The 20534-nt window shown below is 38.9% G+C and overlaps 1 protein-coding gene across 5 annotated transcripts in view; it reads right to left on the bottom strand.

The window, feature by feature from the left end:
- The window catches only part of ARIH2 (ariadne RBR E3 ubiquitin protein ligase 2), a 48121-nt gene that overhangs the window by 25956 nt on the left and 1631 nt on the right, over positions 1-20534 (bottom strand). For 2 of the 5 annotated variants that reach the window (XM_044384834.3, XM_057312073.1), the window contains exons 2-5: positions 19242-19301; positions 17246-17590; positions 11133-11197; positions 3379-3424 (exon numbers count right to left, since the gene is read on the bottom strand). In XM_044384834.3, coding sequence (XP_044240769.1) covers positions 3379-3424; positions 11133-11197; positions 17246-17494 — 360 coding nt within the window. In that variant the 5' untranslated portion in view covers positions 17495-17590; positions 19242-19301. Of the gene's footprint in view, positions 1-3378; positions 3425-11132; positions 11198-17245; positions 17591-19241; positions 19302-20534 lie in introns of those variants that run through there. The other 3 variants (XM_026500791.4, XM_057312074.1, XM_026500792.4) reach the window with 2 other exon arrangements.

Here is a 20534-nt window from a genome sequence, read left to right as displayed (position 1 = left end):
TTCAAAGATACGACAATGAAAGCACTATCCTTAAAAGAAAAAACTGATAAACTGGACTTCATTAAAATTAAACTTTTAGTCTTCAAAGACATTATTAAGAAAATGGAAGAGACAAGCCACAGACTAGGAGAAAATAATTACAAATCATATATCTGATAAAGGACTCAATTCAGAATCTATAAAGAACTCATGCAACTCAACAGGACAAACAACCCAATTTTGAAAAATGGGCAAAAGATTTGAACACTTCACCTGAAAAAGGTATGAACAGTAAATACGCAAAAGAAAAGATCCTCAAGATCATCAGTCATAAGGGAAATACAAGTTAAAACAGCAAGATACCACTTTATACTCACTAGAATGGATATAATCTTAAAGACTATCAGTATCGAGTGCTCGCAAGGATGTGCAGAAACTGGAACCCTTATATAATGGCAGGAATCTAAAATAGCATTCCCCTTGGAAAACAGTTTGGCAGTTTCTTAAAACATTAAACACACACTTACCATACAACCTAGCAATCCCACTCCTAGATATCTACCCAAGAGAAATGAAAACATATGTCCATTTAAAGTCCTGGACATGAATGGGCATGGCAGCATATTTCATAATAGCCCCAAACTGGAAACAACCAAATGTCCACCAACTGATGAATGAATGGATAAACAAAATGTAATATATCCATACAAAGGAAAATCATTCAGCAATAAAAAGGAAAGCACTACTGACATGTAATATGACACGGATGAACCTCAAAAATATCGTGCCCAGTGAAAGAAGCCAGATACAAAAGACTACATATTGTACAATTCAATTGATATGAAGCTTCTAGAAAAGGTAAAACCATAGGGAAAGAAAGATGATCCTTAGTTGCCTGGGGCTGTGAGTGGGGACTGACTAATGAATACAACAAGGGAACTTTCCAGATGATGAAAATATTCTATACCTCAGGTTGTGGTGATGGTTACATAGCTGCATAAACTTACTAAAATTCATCTAATGGTACACTTTAAAATAGGTGCATTTAATGGAATATAAATAACACTTCAATAAATCTGTATAAAAATAAAATTGCTTGATGGCTAGATACATAACAAAGCAAATGTAGCAAAAGATTAGCAACTGTATAATCTTGATAGTATACAGATGTCCACTGTACAATTCCTTAAACTTCTTTGTTTTAATTTTTCATAATAGAAGTCAGGAGGGACTTTTAACACAACTGCAGTAACTTGTATGAACAAATGTCACAATAAACAAAAAGCTGACCTTTACGCTACTGTATCAAATAGTCACTTTGACCTTTTGCTTACTCCTCAAAATGAAAAATTCCTCTTCAGAGTTTTAAAATAGTTTTGACCAAAGGTTAACTGATCATACAATGTGAATTTCAGCATAAGCAGATATAACTTCCACACTTGTCTATAATGCTAATAACTTTACAACACTCTGTGGCTATCTCAACCTCCCAGACCAAGCCTTCTTAGTGTTCCAATGGATGCTCTGCTCCTAATCTTTGAGCCCCTTAAAATGTTGCCCTTCCACAAAGCACAGCCTCTCAGGCCTGTCTTTGAGTCATCACAGTTTAAGCATTGGTCAGTGTGGACAGAAGCCCCAAAGGTAAGAACTCCTCTTTTATTTTTCCTGGGAGCTGGGGAAGGGAATGTGACTGATCAAGGTGGGGAAGGGAGGGCAAACAGTGGTATAAAGTTCATCAAAGACAGAAGGATGCCCTCAAGTCTCCAGTGGTCCAGAGTCAAAGATATGCTAAGAGCAGAAGCCAAGAGCAGCCTATCTTCCCTGCTTTTTCTCCTCTTTCTCTATACCCCCAAACCTGAGCAAAAATGGGTCAGGAGCCTCTAGGGAGCTTTCCTCCCAGCTTGAAAAAACTGTGGGATTACCCTGTGCTGTCATTTACCCTGAACACTGCTCTGCATTGCCAATACAGTCTGGCCTTGTTTTGCCACTGCATTTATAATCCCAACACCCTCGAATGGTTTCCAGTTCTTTCTTTCAGGAACACCTTAGCTACACGCATGTCGGAAAGGACTTTGCTGCTGGTCATCAGTATTTCCCAAAAGTTGCAGGCAAAACTCTTCTATCATCTTCTACAATCTATATTTGGGCTGAAGACGCTTAAAACAGAAGCTTATTTCCCTGATAACAGGCCCTCAAAACATGTTGTAGTTACCACTTGTGCACAGATACCTAAAGGAGTAGACAGCTGCTGGGGAGTCAAGTTCTTCTTTCTGTTTCTTATAAACAATGTAGTAAGAGTGCATAAAATTCTATCCCTACTTCATAAGTAGGGCTTGGGGGATGAGAAGTGGGGACCAGTGGGAAATCTAGAATATGGGCCAATGATGCTAAGATTTTTCTCACAGAGATGTAATAAAGTGTACATGAATGCTTTAGCTGCTGTTACCAGCAAGGAGATCCTCACTGGCTAACAGTATACAAGTCCACCAGCTCTGCATTTCATGAGATATTCTGGAAGCACTTCCTTCCATGTTCTAAGGGCTTCAGAGACTGGAGAAATGAAATAGTGTAAACACCCAACCGTCACTTGAAGTGGAGACCACCTTGATGAGATAAAACTTCTGAATCTGTGTGGCCTCCAACCCACTCACTACAAGAAGACATCTGCAGGATTTCAAGACTTTAGATAAGGTAACTCCAGCAGCAATTTGATTATTGCCTGATACTTCAGCAATTCTGTGACTTGCTGTCCCACCTTATGTTTCAACTTTACTGTGTATATTTTCTCCATTAGGTCCCTAAGCAGAAAGCATACTGTGGTAAAAACAATTTTTAAAATCACAGGTCCCCAAGTCCACCTCAAGTTTGTTAGTAAATGAGAGCCACAAATTTCTTCGTCTCTATCAGAATTTCACATTAATCATTGGAATAAACATTTCTTGATCTCCTGCCCACAAAGAACTTAAAACACCAGAGCGAGATAAACCTTGCTACTGAAGGAAATGATAAGTACATATAACATTTTGGACCCTAATACACAGCCAATATCCATCTTTGGAAAAAAGGTTTTAAGAGTTTCAGGAAATTTAACAGTTACTACTTAACATCCCAGAGCACCTGGATAGCATATGTTTATTATTCAAAATAATGCACGGAACGTGCTAATTTTATGTAAGGATCAAGGCACATAGTGAAGAGCCTCTGCTCTTAACAGTTCCCCAAGGAAACCCATGAGCATGGTAAATTGCTTCTTCCTCTTTTTATTAGTCTCCTACAGCTGGTTCAAGCTGTCCAGCCCTCGGGGACAAGTTAATAACATAGCTTGCAAATAGATCTTTCCCCCAGAAAAAAGAAATCCAGCAGCCCACCAAAACTGTCACCAGCCCTTCCCACACTTACCAGTGCCATAGGGAGGATGCAGCTGATGGCAGTGAGCATCAACGGCCTGAAAAAATACAGGTGGTAGTTTCAATTTTTATTTAGAATTCTTACTTGCCAACTGCCTGAAAATTTTTAAGGCTACACGAATGGGTCTCCATGCCTCAGCCTGTGTTAAGCCACTTCATGGTCCAATCACATTTGTTAACAAACACTAGCAGTGATTCACTAAACAGCAGAGATGAAGGAAAGGAGTGAACTGTGGGTGAGCTTCTGGGTCTGGGGTAGAAAGGGATATGATATAGGAAAGCTAGCCTAAGGAGATCAAGATGGATGAATTCAGGTCTTGGAGGGCACGGGGTGAGGTGAGAAGGGACTAAAAGGGGTAAGAGGAAGAAACAAGGTTAAAGCACAGAGACAAAGGAGTAGGTGAACATCACCCCAGAATGGGACAAAATCAGCAGCAGTGGTGGTGATACTGGGGTGCCAGCAGGCCTCTGACTTTAGGCAAGGCTCACCCTTACAGTCCAGTTTAAGTGGTGGACCTTCATTTCTCCCATATTTCTCATCTACATATTCTCAGCTTCTAGGAGGTCAGCCTCTCTGGCTCCTGATTATAACCTTGCTTCCTTTCACTTTTTCTTTACAGGTCTCCACGGAAGTAGGGCTGACTTATAACTGAGGCACCCATGCTATTCATGTTTTAAAAATCTGATTAAATTTGAAGATTTCTCTCGTCTAACCTTAACTCAGCTCTGTCTCTGATCATTAAAATAAATACCAAGAAACCCAAAGACCTCACTAAAATAAAAAGTTATTTACGCAAAATACAATAAAGCAAAAATATGAGCCATCCATCCTTGATCACGAGGGTACTTTTTATTATGAAAAATTCCAAACATCTACAAAAGTGAAGAGTATGATGAAACCCATGTACCCATCACCCAGCTCCAACATCAACTCATGGCCAGGTCCACTCTATCTATACCTCATCTATCCATTACCTGCCACATTATCATGGAGTAAATCCCAGCCTATCTTTTAGGGTGTGCGTTTTAATGAAAAACCTTTGGAAAGTACTTACTACAAAAGGCTGGTTAAACCCCTACTAGAATTCTAAGAGTTTTCCAGTGGGTGCCAAATAAGCAGGATGACCACCATTTTTATGACCCAACGTCATATCCAGGAACCAAACCAAAAGAAATGTAGACAGGAGCTGACATCCAATGAACCGTCATTGTAGGATTAAAAGCCAAATCTCAGACCATGTTCACGCAGCCATAAGCCCATCTTGTCCAAAATGATTTCAAATAATGCTCTGCCTCTTGTAGCTAACTGCTACTGTGAGGAGGCATATAAGAGGGAATACACCAAATACTATCTTGGCAGTACCATCCATGTTCCCACTCTACTCTAGAGGATACCTCAGAGGCTACCATATCTTACTGATAAAGCCACACACTCCAAAAACATAATTCAAAGACAGAACTACTGACTGATGGCCTTAGCTATGCTCAAAACATATAATGCTATTTTTATAACCTTTCTGTTTATATAAAACTCCGTCAGAAATGGAAGCTCCTTGAGGACAGAGATTTGAAACGATTTCCTTCTCTGCCATATGCAAGCACTTGGAACAATGCCAGCACCAGTACTAGGTCCTAGATGCTAACACTACCCTCTGTCACTGCACACCCACATTCTCCTCCAGAACCCAGAGAGGCACCAAGATCTTTCAGGCTTCAAGGGGATGAAGGAGGAGGCCAGATATAGCTCCTCTGAGGAAGGTTAAAAAGAATTAAAAACGTTTAAAAAAAAAGGAAGGACAAGAGGTCTCCTGAGAGTTTGCAAAGGGTTCTGAAGGGCAGAGACGCTTACAGGAGGTTTGTGGAGACAAATGTCAAACAAAATGGGTTAGAGAACAGCCAACAGGAAGGAGTTCAGGCTGGAGTCTGAAGAAGATACTTTAAATTTTTCAACAGACCAAGATAATCAAAGTTGCACTTTTAGTGGATATATCAGAAAATATGAAATAGAAGTAGAAAAAGATTTATTTATATCTCCTCTCTCACCATTCCAAAAAAAGAGGTGGCAGAAACCAAAGGCAAAGAGATCTTAAAATTATTTTACGGTAGAGGTCAAACTACTTTCCCCCCAGCTTTCAGCATCTATCTAAAAGTTAAAAAAACAGAAGACACTCAGGAAACACTTGTTTATTGGGAATCAACAAGTTCTTAACCTATCCCAATTACCAATGAACAAAGAAAATCAAATGGTTCATAAAAAACACTTTGATGAAAAGGAACAATACCTGCCACCCCATCCCTCCCCAGCCTCCCAGTCTTCCTATCCAGGAGAAATCTCTATCAGTTCTTCTGCTTGTCACCAACATCATTAAGCATGGCCATGATTCTCTAGCAGATTTAGCTTACTTATACCTCTCCCTGCTACCCCCTTCCAAGGCCCAACCTTTTTATATTTCAATTACTATTTTCAGTTCCTTCTATCAGTTACCTTTGTAACTTTAAAGTATTGTTTACAGGACCAGAATTGCATTTTCTTCCTTGTGCTTCCAAAGCCACTATCCTTGAGCCACTCAAAGGACATTCAGACATTAGGCACAAATACGTTATCTCTATTTAGTCGCCACCAATTACCTACACTTGTGCTACTTATGTGTCTGATTTATATTTGGCTTACAACTTTTTGCATATAGTTTTTCTGCTTTGCATAGAAATTCTAATTCCCTTGCCCCTTGTAAAAAGTTCTACGGTTTCTCCACTGTATTCTAACTATCTTCCAGCTTCATTTTATCTGTTGCTCGGAATCTACCCATTCCCATTCCCGAATAAATTTTTCTTGGATCCCACCAAAGTGGTGTTCAAATTTGAGATGGCTACTTTCCAGCATAAAACAGAGCTCCTGTTGTATAGGTAACATGGGACTTTTCATTGGATTACTTAGTTCAACCATTTCTTGAATATCTTCCTCTTTTTGATTTTCATCAGCAAGGAACAGCTCCAGAAAAGGTGTAAGAAAAGAAAATTTCAGGAGTCCTTGACATCTGAAAACAAGTGCATTTTCCTATGACAGAACTCTAGGTTCAAAACCATTCTCCCTCAGGACTTGGAAGACTGCTGCTCCACTGCCTTCTAGTTGTCACAGTTGTGGATGACACGTCTGATTCCCATTTCTTTTAGAAGATCCAGTGCATCTTTACAAAAACTCTTAGGGTTTTCCATCTATTCTTGTTTTTCTGAAATTTCACAGTGACAATTCTAGCAGTGGGTCTTTCTTTATTCTTCTGGGTGTTGGGAAGAACCTTTCAATATGAAGAACGGTCCTTTCTTTAGATCCTGGAAATTTTCTTCTTATACTTTTAAATATTTCCCTCTTTTCCATTTTTTGTTCTCACTTCCCAGAAATTCTGGTAGGTGATGGATCTCTGGATTGATCCTCTATGTTTCTTTTTTCTGCATCAATTTTTGCCTGTATTTTGGCTTTATGTTGAGATTTTCTCTTGATTTTATCTTCTGATCTATCTATGGAATATTTTTTAACTTGGCAAACCCATAATTCATCTCTATGAGCTTTTTTATTTTGACAGTTTCTTCCAGATGGCCTCTCTGATTGTTTCATGGATGCCATGTCTTCTTGAATATCTTGGAGAATACTAAATATGTACGCTTTTAAAAACAAGCAAAATCATCTACTGGTCTGTTTCAGCTCAGATCAATTTTCCTGTTTCTCTTCCATTTTGCATGTTTTCCTCAAATGTCTGGTGATTCTTGGTTAAAAAACAAAGGGTCACCAAAAAAAAGGGAATGAAGTAGTGATACATGCTACAATTTGGATGAACCTCGAAAACATCACGCTAAGTGAAAGCAACCAGACACAAAAGGTCATATATTGCATGATTCCATTTATATGACATATATAGAATAAGTAAATCCATAGAGACACAAAAAGAAGATTAGTGGTTGCCCAGGGCTGGGGGGAGTGGGAAATAACTGTTTAATGGGTACCAGGTTTCCTTTTGGGTAATGAAAATGTTCTGGAACTAGATGGAGATTATGGTTGCACACTGTAAATATACTGAACGCCACTGAATTTCAACTTTAAAATGGTTAATTTTATATGAATATTACAACTTTAAAAGGGGAGGGGGTGTCAGGAAAATGAATCCTAACTCTGTGTGCATGGACAAAACCTGTCAACTGACAGGCTTTTCTTTAGGGTGCTTAATCAGAGGCAGCATACACATAAGACTCAAGAGCCCCCAAAGTGACCAATAAGATTAGCCCAATCTTACACTCTCTAAGGGCCCTATTTCTCCCCAGGCTATTCGATTTCTTAAAAATAAGCAGATTATTTTGTCTAGAAACCAAGTGGGGGCAGGGTTGATTATTTTACATAGAAACCTTTAATTAATCCCCTCATTTGCCGCTCATTTATCTCTTCCAGCCTTTGTCAGTCAAATCAAACCCCGCAGTCTCTTCAAAGACCTGCTGGACAAACTGGCTCCAGTGTGCAAGGTCCCCACAAGCCACCTCCCTCAACCTATTCTCTTTTTGTATTATGAATTTATAACATGAATATGCCTTTACTTTCATTTTCATATCTCAAAATAGAAAACCACCCCTAAATTTACCTCGTGCTCTTCATCATCATCTCTCCCCGCCCTCCCCAACTCTCCAGGCAACCGATTTACTTTCCTTCACAATGGGTCTGCATTTTCCAGAATTTTATATGGTTGAAATCATAAAATATTTACTCTTTTCTCCCCCTGGGTTCCCTCATTCAGCATACTTTTTTGGGATTTACCAACGATGCTTATAGAAGCTATTCACTCTTTTTATACTGCTGAGAAGTATGTTGTTCTATGGACACGCCATTATTTGTTCATTCATCTATTTGTGGATATTTGGGTTGTTTCCAGTTTTTGGCTATTGCAAATAAAACTGCTACAGACATGTGAATACCAAACAAACAAAGACAAATGGAGGGGGAACAAAGGTATGTGAGGACAGCCAACTATCTTGCAGCAGAAGCCAATGTTAACACGCTAATAAAAAAAAAAAAATTGATGTGTTCTATGTCATAAAATTCAAAACTTTTAAAACATTCACATTGTATTTATGATTGCAGATATTATTAGTCATTTTTACAGCTACTCATTATCAGCATGGTCCTAAGAACCCACTTTTATCTTGATAATCGATGACACAGGAAGTTACATTTAGACATCAAAAATACTACAGGAAAAAAAAATACAGGAAACCTATCCAACTTGCCAGTATAGTTGGGTGTCTTTATCCTACTCCCCCTCCAGTTATGAAACCAGTACACTCTAAATGTTGGACACATCCTTTCAGCAGCCAAAGAAAGGACATACTCTTTTCTCTGCACTTCGATAACCTGAATTGTTTCACAATTTTTTTGTCCTTCCACATGAATTCTCCACATGAATATAACGTATAATACCTTGCCTCACCTCTGAAGATTTTGTTTTATCATGTCTGCATGAAGTTCAGGCTTCTGTATCAGAATTGACAAAACTAATTCTGAGATGCACCCCAAGCTGGGAACCATACATCTACCGGGTATATACTGCCTCTGTTCAGAATTCAGCTGGCTTCATGGAAGTCCTTTGATAAGTGTGTCTTCTATTTACAAATGGGAACATACAGAAGTAGAGGTCTGGGGTTAAACTCTCAACTTTTGCACTTTTTGACCTGACTCAGTCAGATCAACAAGCAACTCTCAAAGAGTTTAGGCCCTGGCTTACAAACAACAGTTCCCAATTAGCATAAATACACAGCAAGACACATGCACAGAATGGTAGAGAGACAGGAGTGCCCAACTGACTGGGGAACAGGGAGGGCTTCGTGGGAGAAGGGATTCAAGGGTAAATCCTCAGCTTCCAGCTTGATGGATGGTGGTATCACCAATTAAGACAGAGAATCCAGGAAGCTAAGTTTGATGGCATTGGAATTATTTCTTATAAAAGGATACAACGCTATCTACAGACTCTGGAAAATGAGAGCCTAAAGTAAGGGATAAAAGAAATGAGAATGAGTAGCACATGTACTGGCCAGGAAAGAAACAGCTAGTCAAAGACAGCAAATTTCTCAGATGGAGACCACTTTGTTCATGATTATCAGAACAGCTCTGCTCTGTTAAAATCTCCAAACCAACCTTTTGCTCACTCTCCCTGTCTTTTTCTATGTTTATGATTGATAACTTGTGGTTTTCACAGTAAAACCATTTCATGTGTATAAAGGTTCGTGACAGTTCAAAGAAAAGGGAACACAACAAAAGCTTCAAATTCTGACAATTCATGTCAATTTGAGTAATCAAGCCACAGCACAGACACATTTTAGGAAGAGCAAGATGAGAAGCTTCCTGTATCTCACTCTGTACCTTTCTCAAATCTTTCCTATAACTCTTCCCTCTTTTGGGCAGAGGAATCTAATCGGTCAAATTTTTCCTAGAGCAGTAGGGGCAAAGGTGAAGTTAGGAAAACAAAAAAACGGGAGAGACTGGAACAGAGCACAAGTTAAAGCAAGGAGATGCCCCAACAATAAGAACCTCAAAACCAACTAAGCAGGCCCAAGACCAAACACTGCAGTCAACCAAAAATGTAGGAATAACAGACAAGCTATAGTCCCCTTCATCCTTTTCCTGGTTCCAATTCAAAATTCATTGTGTTACTTTTACTTTTCTTATCAGTGGGCCCCAGAAGAAGGGAACCAGAGGCTCTGGATGAAGACAAAAAAATCCAAAGTACATGATCCATCTACCACATGCACATTCGGAGACACGATCAGCAATATGTCACCCAGAACCTTCCTCAATGTGGCTTTTAGTCTATCACTGAAAATGCACAATCCTAAGAATGTGTTCTAAGGAACCAGAGCAAATAAGTAACAATCCCATTGTCCTGCACTTGCCCTGCCTCCACCATGACCATTTGTTTGAACATTCATGTGACAGGCACTTCACATTAATTATCTCATTTAATGCAGTGAAGGAGATATTTTTATCATTATTTTACAGATGAGAAAACCGAAGCTTAGATATGATGAGGAACTTGCCCAAGGCCACATTATATTAAATGGCAAAAAAGGGAATGGAGCCCAACCATCTGACCACTAGCCCAGGCTCTGGCCAAGGTCCAACAAACACAAAGGCCATATTCATGAAAGTGTTCACAGCAACATAACCGGCCCCCAAGAACGGTAACACAATAGTACTTACCTAAACGCCCAACGGGGAAAGTATGAGCAAATTACGGCTCAGTATGATGATGTGATATTCAGCCATTTAAAGTAATTTATGAGGATGAAATAAAAACAGGGGGAAATACTTAAAATACAGGCATACCTCACTTCATTGTAGTTGGCAGACACTGTTTGTTTTTGTTTTTTACAAATTGAAGGTTTGTGGCAAACCTGCATCAAGTAAGTCTATCAGTACAATTTTTTTCTAAAGCTTTTGCTTACTTCATGTCTCTGTGTCACATTTTGGTAACTCTAGCAACACTTCAAACTTTTTCATTACTATTATATTCGTTACGGTGATCTGTGATTAGTGATTACAACTTGCTGAAAGCTCAAGCGACGGTTAGCACTTTCTAGCAATAAGGTATTTTTTAATTAAGATATTTACATTGTTTTATAGACACAATGCTACTGCAAACTTAATAGACTACAGTATAGTGTAAACATAACTTTCATTTGCACTGGGATACAAAAAAAAATCATTTGACTTGCTTTATTGTGATATATGCTTTATTGCAGTGGTCTGGAACCAAACTTGCAACATCTCTGAGGCATGCCTGTATATAAGAAAAAAGCAGAATATAATACATGTACATAGCAATTACCAGAATGTAACGTCAGCCAGGGCAGGGACCTATGTTGTTCGATGCTATTTTTCCAGTGCCTGGCACACAGTTAAGTGCTTAATAAATATTGGTTGAATGAATGAATTGAAGCACAGTAGTATTATATACAAATACGGGTAAGACCTGAAGGATTACAAGCAAGGAAGAAAACTTTTATTTTAGGTTAATGAAATTATGAAGGATATTTCTTTTTTAAATACTATAGTAACATTTCAACAATAAAAGGTTAAATATAAATAAGTTAAGGATTAGAACACAAATGTGGGATTAAAATCACCCACTGAGGGGGTGCCTGGGTGGCTCAGTCAGCTGAACGGCCAACTTTTTTAAGATTTTATTTATTTGTTTGAGAGAGAGAGCGTGAGTGTGGGGCCCGGGGGGCGGGGAGGCAGAAGGAGAAGTAGACTCTCGGCTGAGCAGGGAGCCCACCGCAGGGCTCAATCCCAGGATCCTGGATCATGACCCGAGCTGAAGGCAGACGCTTAACCGACTAAGCCACTCAGGCACCCCCGGCTGACTCTGGATTTCGATTCCGGTAGTGATCTCGGGGTCCTGGGATTGAGCCCGTGTTGTAGGGCTCCCCAGGGAGTCTGCTGGGATTCTCTCCCTCTCCCCCTGCTTGTGTGCTCTCTAAAATAAATAAATCTTAAAATAAGACCACCCCTTGCTTATGCACAGTTCCTACGATAGCGTGAAAGCACAAGAAAAAGACTAGAATGAAAGCTAGCCTTGAATCTGATTAAGAGCTTCTTTTCTGGAAGGCAGTAAACATGCTGTGTGCAGTGCCAGGTGCACAGTGAGCACACAAAGTCAATGATGACAATAACCTTTCTAAACTGGCAAGATACGGACAACTGTAGCACTAGTTGTACTTAGGCAATTCTCAACGTCACTCTGGACATTTCTCATCTCCCTTTTAAAAATAAATTTGTACATCAGTAAAACACACATCAGATTTCCACAGTAAGGCATCATGAAGTATGTCAACACACCCACTAACAAGAAACTATTTGAAACACAGGATTTTAATCTAGATTCTACTGAGATACAGGCATGCAAAGAAACCTGACATCAGGTCATAAAAATAGAAATCAGATGGCTGCTCAGCACATAAACACTCAATGTTACCAGGCCCAGCTTGAGGATACTTTCCCATTAATAGTAATAAAAAAACAACAATTACCATTAACAAATACATAAATAAAAATAAAATGGTCTAAAATCCCACTATATCAGGATACAAAAAAGCTGACATAAGTAAAATTAAAGTCTTTTCCAGATATTATACAAAACTTGGTTGCCACTTAAGAGAAAGACTAAATGTAAGGTATTTTGTGAAGAACATCAATTGCTCATGTTACCAGTAACAAATGCATAGAAATGAGACTGTTTGAACACGAGGCTATAAAGACTTCTGCACTTGGAGTCAGAAGCCCTGAAAACTAATTATGATTCATCTACAAAGGGGAAAAATGATCCGCGGAAGAAGACTTATGAGAGATTTTCCAGCCACATTTTGCTGAATATCAAACACTAGATTTTAAAATAAATTCAAGCAAGAGGGTGGCAGAATAAAGTATTTTGTGTAACATTTTCCTAGCTCTACTGCAATTAATACAGCAATTCCTAAAGCAAGAACTGTGGTAAAAACACTCATTATAACCAGCGTATTTCTCCAATCCTATCTGGAGGAACACAAGGCTTAAGAAGTGAACAGAGCAGTTAAGCAATGAAGAAGTTTAAAAACTCTAACAGTAAAGACATCCCAGGCTGCATTCACAATCCTCCACATACTACTCCCTTTAACCTATGCTTCTTAGTTTCCCGCCGTAGCTCAAAAGGTAACTTTCCCATCCCCATGCGTATTGACCTGTGGGGCTTGGACTTGACTTGCGTTACCTGCACTGCCCTTCTACTCTACCTTCAAAGTTCTCCTGTAACACAAAGCTCAGATAGCTCACTTTGGCTCCACTGACTGCATCTAGCCCAAAGTGGACTATTTCTTCTCTTTTCTTATGCATTCGGGTGGGGCCCTGAACCACATTTCTCCTCTCCTGCCCACACCCCTAGCAGGCTGCAGAGAGGAGCAGAATAGTATGCGGGAGACTCCTCTGGCCCATCACCAATGAAAGCTGGCCTGGACTATCTGGGCTGAGCCTCTTCCTAAGGGCTTGATAGCAAATGCCTCAGGAGTTTGACGGAACAGCGCTAACAGGACTCACTGAATGACAAAATTCTTCTTGGCTTACTACTACATATTTTGCAATAAAAAGGTCTGTTATTACCAGAAAAGGCCTCTCTCATCTATAAGATAACAATCAAATAATCTTCATGTGAGTTTCATATGAAAATACAGGGTTTTAAAAGTTAACTTTGTTTTCCTTAAAGACTTTCCTTAAGACCTAAAGACATACACAATCACGACAAATATTTGTCAGAGATTTTCCCCCTCCTACCACATAATACCTCACCTGGCAATCATCTAATCTCTAATGACTACAACTGATACTTGAACAACATGGGTCTGAACTCCACAGAGCCACTTATACACAATTTTTTTACAATACAGTACTGTAAATGTCTTTTCCTTATGACTTTCTTTTCACTAGCTTACTTTATTGTTAAGAATCTGGTATTAATACATGAAACATACAGAATATGTGTTGACTGTTTATGTTATTGGTAAGGCTTCTAGTCAAAAGTAAACTACTAGTATTAAGTTCTGGGGGAGTCAAAAGTTATACGTGGATTTTTGGCAGTGTGGGGGTTGGCACCCCTAATCCCCGCCATTGTTCAAGGGTCAGCTGTATCCTATCTGTGTAAGATGACAGCTCATTCTAAAAACGATGCTTCCGTTTCGTCATTCATTATTTGAACACCAGTAGTTTCCCCCCAATAACAGATAAGCATTTTCTCTGTTGTCTATCCTTAGCCTTTAATCTGATTTCCTGGACACTTTCTTTTCTCAATTAATGATCTTACTTACTTATGGACTTGTCTTACAACACATACAGAAAGTTACCCTGAGCCCTCACTAAACCAAAAACCCAGTGTCCCAGACAATTGAAATTTTAATATTCAAGAGACATCAAATCTCCGAAGGCAACAAAAAGTTTAATTTTATGCTGAGCAATGCCTCATCCATAGGTAACTGCGAACACACAATTAGTAAAACAGACATGAGTATCAGTGAAAAAGTCAAGTCAGTCCTCAAACTTAGCTTTCATTCATAAACAACTATTCATATGGCTATAATTTTAAACCACATACATGTCATACCAGCCAAATAGCACCTAAATCATATGAAAGAATTAAACATCCTGATATGTCACAGAGTTGTACGAATAGTACCATGATCAATGGGGGACATCAGTGGTGATCTGGATGATCACCACTGATCTCCACTCTCAGATACATATGCAACAGGGGAGCCAGAATAGTCAAAGCACCAATAAACACCATTCTGTAAATGCTGCACTTAAATTATTGCCTCCTGTCTCATAAAATATTAATTACAAATATAAAAACGTTAGTTTTTAGCCAGCCTAAAAAAAAAAGATTGTATATGATTCCCTCTCCTTTATTCTTAACCAAACTCTTTTTGCCTAGCCTCTTTGGTCAAATTCCCAAACTACTTAAAACACCACTGAGTCCCTTTATGTGCAGCCAAGCCACCAGAAGAGCCAGCATCCTTGCTGCCCAGCTCCAGAAAGAAAATGGTTATTAGCATGCTTCTCAGTGAGGTCTAGGGAGTGGGGGAAAAAATCTATCTTCTACCGTGATCTAAATTTTCATGGACCATTTTCCCCTTTGCCCCATTTTCTCTTTAACCCTTCCCTTGTGTTTCAACTTTCTTCCATCTCTTTTTATTTCTTGATCTCTATACCAGTTCGTTTTGCTCCTTCTTTTCATGATCTTGAGGGTCAGAACAATGCCTTTTCCTGATAGCAGAGAAGGATGTACAGGAGGGGGACTAGGGAATCTAGCTCACACCAACACCATCAGCTATTGTCATCAACAGCTGACAAAATTCACAGTATCCAAGAAACTATTCAACACCTACTATGAATGAAACACTGTGACAGGAATGATGGGGGAGAAAAGGTACAAAGCAGTTCCTGCCCTCCATGAAGTGACAATCTAGTTGGAGAGATCATGCAAAAATACATGAAAAGGTAAAGCAACATAAAGCGGTTGATACACATGATATCCATGAGTTGTAATGTTCGGGCACTGAGAACAAAGGAAGGTGCAACCACTGTGTTGTAGGGGTCTCAAGAACGCTCGCTCAGGAAAAGTACAAGCTAGACTCTGATGGAGCCCTGAGGGTATAAAAGGTGAGGAAGGAAAGGGAGGGTTTTCTATGGGGAGAAGACTTTCCAGAGGGCTGACCCCGTATCAGCTTAATACCAAGGAAAAATGTAAAATGGGTAAATTTTATGTTACATGTATTTTACCACAATTAAAAAAAAAATGAGGACAGGTGTCTGGGCCCCTTAGCTGCCTCCATCAGGGTAGGAAAGTCAGCACAGAAGGAAGAAAATTCTTACGCATAGATGAGAACATCTGATGAACTTAGTCAACTGATGCCATTCAGCAATAGCCACACACCTGACGATACCTTTTCTAATTTTAAATGCCAACACTATGTATAAACTGATAATATGGTTAAAGCTAAAGAAACTAGTTGACCAGATAGAGAGGTGTGTGCACTGTGAGGAAGAGATCTGATGCCTTTTCCACCAGGGAAACGTCCTCTGGAAACAGAGGTCCCAGCACCTTTGCTCAAGCTAGGGTAGAAATCCCAAATCCAGAGGTTCCAATGGGTCCCCATTCTTCACAGTTTTCTACTGACCACAAGAGAGAAGTCTGCAACCCTTCCAGAAGCGAGTCACAAAAAAAGCTGTAGATTTCAACTTGCTACCAACTGCTAATAAAGCCCTGAGTATCCAAATCCAAGGTATTAGCGAGCATTTGCTGACCACCTGGGGAAAAAAATCCCTAGTAGTAAACTAGTATCTAAACTAGTAGATAAAGCAGCTTCTATAGAGATCACACACGGCACACCTTAGTTACTCCCATTTAAATACTATCAAGAAACTTATTTGGTTGAACTCATGCCAATGTGCCCTTGACCTTCAATTTAAGCAGATAGCAAGATCCACGTAACAGTTCCTGAAGGAAGGGCAGTGAAAACAGTGAAATAAGAGAAATGTCCCCACTCTCACATAATGGCCAACATTAGAGGAGAAAGAAACATGCTGGGAAATTGTTTAAATGACCATAAAAATATTCATAGTACATAGTGTTTTATGTGAGTGTACTATGTTCTAGTCTAATATCACATAGCACAAAACGTACATGGTAAGGACAATAACTGGCCTGAGGTGCAAGATTGAAAAGCATGCTAATTTAAGTGGTAAAAATAAGATTCTTGCTGGAATAACCAACTCTAAAATTTTCATATAACTCCCCCAAAATCAAGAAAATACAAGCTAAAATCTCTTTCAACATTAGACATTAGTATATAAAACACTGGAGTTCAGTTAGGCCAGAGGCACTGATTATTCAGGGCACATCCTGGGTACCTCTCAAGACATTTGCCAGAAACTCACAAATGGTTGTATAGAGGATGGTGATTCTGAGGCTAATCATATCTTACCTCATAAAGTTTCGTAAGACTCACTTTCTGAAACCAGTGTTAATCTACATAATTCTGCTTCTATGTACTTCCAGTCTATCCTGAATCTACCCCATACTTCCTTTCTAATTCTTAGTAACTTGGGAATTTGAGGGCCTTAAATATGCATATTTTAGAAAACAAAGCATCAAATGTGTCCAACTAATCCAACACATACCTAAATTTGGTTTCACTACAGTGCCATTCATTCAATCAGTCTGGAGGAGACATCAGTTAGCAACAGCTTGTATTTAGATTTAATTGGGGGAATTACACTTGGAATTGACAACACTGCTCACCTTTAGGACAGAGGCTAAGCTGGTCATGTGCTCATTGAGGGCACCCTCGGACTCCTTGTAGGTCAAGCAGGTGAACTGGTACTCCTCAGGATCAAAGGCATCGGCCCCCTGCTGCTCCACATCGCTGGCTACTCCCACGTAATAGTCCTCTATGTCCCCAGGGTCCTCATCCTCTTCTTCCTCCTCACAATTTGGGTCATAGTCCTCTTCATTGCTGTCAGACCCCTGGCTATTCATGTCCACAGACATCTTAGCATCCAGCCAAGTTGCAGATCAGGAAAGCAGTTTTTTTTCCCTCCCCCCAAACTTTACCACTTTCTCAAATGCATTAGTGTTTTTTGTCTTCTAAGGAAGGAAAAGAAAAAAATAAGTGTTACTTACTTTCACTATGAGAAGTTTTAACAGTAACCATGAAGAATCAAAATGGCATAGCCTGGTCCTATGCCCATTATGGCCTATTCCAACTCTGGTCTCAGAGGAAACATCACCATCATCTCCCTGCCCAGGCTTATCTAAGGGAAACTCTTTCCTTCAGGGGCAGAAGCAGCTAATAATGGTAACTTCACATGAAGGGCCTGGCATGAAAGAGTCAGGAAGGTTGTCTACTCCATGTCAAAGGGTCAAATTCCCAAGGACTTATCCTTCCTGCAGGAGTCCTTAAGAAAGAGGCACAACCCCACAGTTGGAGGCCCACAGGGGAAGCACCCTAAAGGTTGAGCTACCAAAATTTAAAATCTCTTTGCCAATTATGCCCCACTGAGTAGTGACACAGACGGTACACAAATGACAGTTCTTTTCCACTACAACGTCTAGGAAAAGAATACCACTATTTCACAGACATCACTCTCAGATATCTGGAAAACAGGTGCATGGTTAGTAAAGAAAACAAAAGCTACAAAACTCTTCAACATCCTCCTCTAGTCTGCAAAGTTAACTGATTTTTCAGTTTTAAAGGATTCTACTGATTCTTTAAAAGGGGTACTTTGACACAAAGAAATTGATCCAACAGTGAAGGAAAACTATAGATATACAGAGAAGATTCTGGCAAATACCCATTATCTTTCCGGCACAAGTATTATTTCAAGCAATCATCTGCAAGAAACAGTATTAAATAGTGATTTTTTTTTTTTAAGATTTTATTTATTTGTCAGAGAGAGAGAGCAAGAGAGCAAGCATGAGCAGGGGGAGCAGCAATAGAGGTAGAAACAGGCTCCCCACTGAGCAAGGAGCCCAATGCGGGACTTGATCCCAGGACTCTGGGATCATGACCTGAGCTGAAGACAGCCGCTTAACCCACTGAGCCATCCAGGCATCCCTTAAATAGTGACTTAAATCTAAAAACTAATAGGACTTTAAAATGCAAGAACATCTGGATTGGATGGTATATAAAAGCTTACATAACCAAATCTGGATTAAATACAGAAGTATATATAAAGTCTATTTGAAATAGATAAGCTCTCAAGGGGGTGCCTGGGGGGCTCAGTCGGTTAAGTGTCCAACTTCTGATTTGGGTTCAGGTCATGATCTCAGGGTTGTGAGATCAGCGGGGAGTCTGCCTAAGAGTCTCTCCCTCTCCCTCTACCCCTCCCCCTGCTCTCGCGGTGCGAGCTTTCTCTCTCTCTAAAAAAAAAAAAAAAATCTAAAAAAAAAAAAAAAGATAATCTCTCAAAAAATCAACCATAATTAAGACAAACAATAAAAATTAAAACACATTAAAATCAATGTGTTAAAAAAAAAGAACGTGTAGTTAATATGTAATCAGTATAAAGGACTACAGAGCCACCTTTTAATATTATAAAAATATCAGTGAATCTAAGTTTGACATGATAACCATAAATGCCCAATTTTTTAAAAATCACGTTAATGAGAGAGCAGTAATATAATATTTGCAGTTTGACTTTTAACAAATTGTTTTATATGGTAGAACCACCTACTTACAAATGAACTATGGTACTTTTCCCTTAGGAGAAAAAGTTAATCTTTAAATTAAAAATACCTGTAATTCTTGAAGATCTTTCAAGATGTCACCCCAAATATTCTGTCATATAATTTCCATCTAAAATGAAAAGACAAAATTCTATTTATATTTTTGAAGTTGGTATCCTGGTTTTGCAAATTTATTTTTTAACAAGCGAAGACTTTTAAAGGGGTAAGCAGCAAGAGACTAGAGTAACTATGAAATTATTTTCTTCTAAGTCCCACAGAAACATATATGTCACTATACTGAAAACAGTTACATGGCCTTCTAAAAAAGAAAGTATTCAAAGTAAACAGCCAGTAATTATTTAACCTAGAATACTGGTGATGTAAATAGATACCCAATTCCCACCCTCAGTTTGAAAACCTACCACCTTATTCCTATGGTTCAGATTCCCTAAATTAACTAGCACAATTTCAATCCTAAATGTTGCATAGAAGTGGACAAAGTAAATTGCAACTGACTTAAAGGAGACTTTTGTTATAAAGTCACTTCCATGGTGATAATCTAGCACAAAATATTGTCAATATTTCAGATCTCACTTCACTCATTAAAAAATAATTTTGAAATAAAAAATGTCCCCAATAGGATGCCCATTAGGCAATATTAACACCCATTTGCCGCCTCTCAGCTGACATGCTCAAGGGCCATCTGACATGCTCAGAGATACAGATCTCACTATCCAATACTATCCAAGTACTACTTGCTTATTCAATTAGAAGTTTTATGTCTATTTCCTTATCCTTTAGGATTTCTCAGAAATCCAAGAACTACTTGCTTACTCAATTAGAAATCTTATGTCTATTTCTTTATCCTTTAGGATTTCTCAGAAAACTAAAACTTATAACTTCCAAAAAAAAAAAATACTTCAAACATAGGTAAATATAAACCAAATGAAAATCAAAGTCCAAACAATGATTATAGAAGATTATTTCTAAAATAGTAGAGAATAATTGAATTTTTAAGATCTTTTTTTCTTTAGCCTGTATTTTTATTTAAGATACTGCTTACTGGGAAAATAAAATTCATAAATATTGCTCCCATCTACAAAATTTCACTACCAATATTAGCTCTCATTTAATGAGAGCCAATTTCAGGTTTGACTCATTCTCATTAAATCTTCACAACCCTACAAAGTGGCTATCATCCCCTTCTTAAAAATGAGGAAGCCACAGTTCAAAAAGGTTAAGTAACTTGCCAGGATCACACTGCTGGCAAACGGTGTTACCCAGAGTCAATACTTCAACAGATCTATTGGCTGTGGGGATTCATCACTTCCCACCACCCTCCCAGAGAACCTAACACTATCCA

This window comes from Ursus arctos, unplaced genomic scaffold (genome assembly GCF_023065955.2).
Source record: "Ursus arctos isolate Adak ecotype North America unplaced genomic scaffold, UrsArc2.0 scaffold_14, whole genome shotgun sequence".
Taxonomy (NCBI): domain Eukaryota; kingdom Metazoa; phylum Chordata; class Mammalia; order Carnivora; family Ursidae; genus Ursus; species Ursus arctos.
Note: the sequence above shows the minus strand (reverse complement) of the source record. Positions and strands in the feature narration are given on the sequence as shown.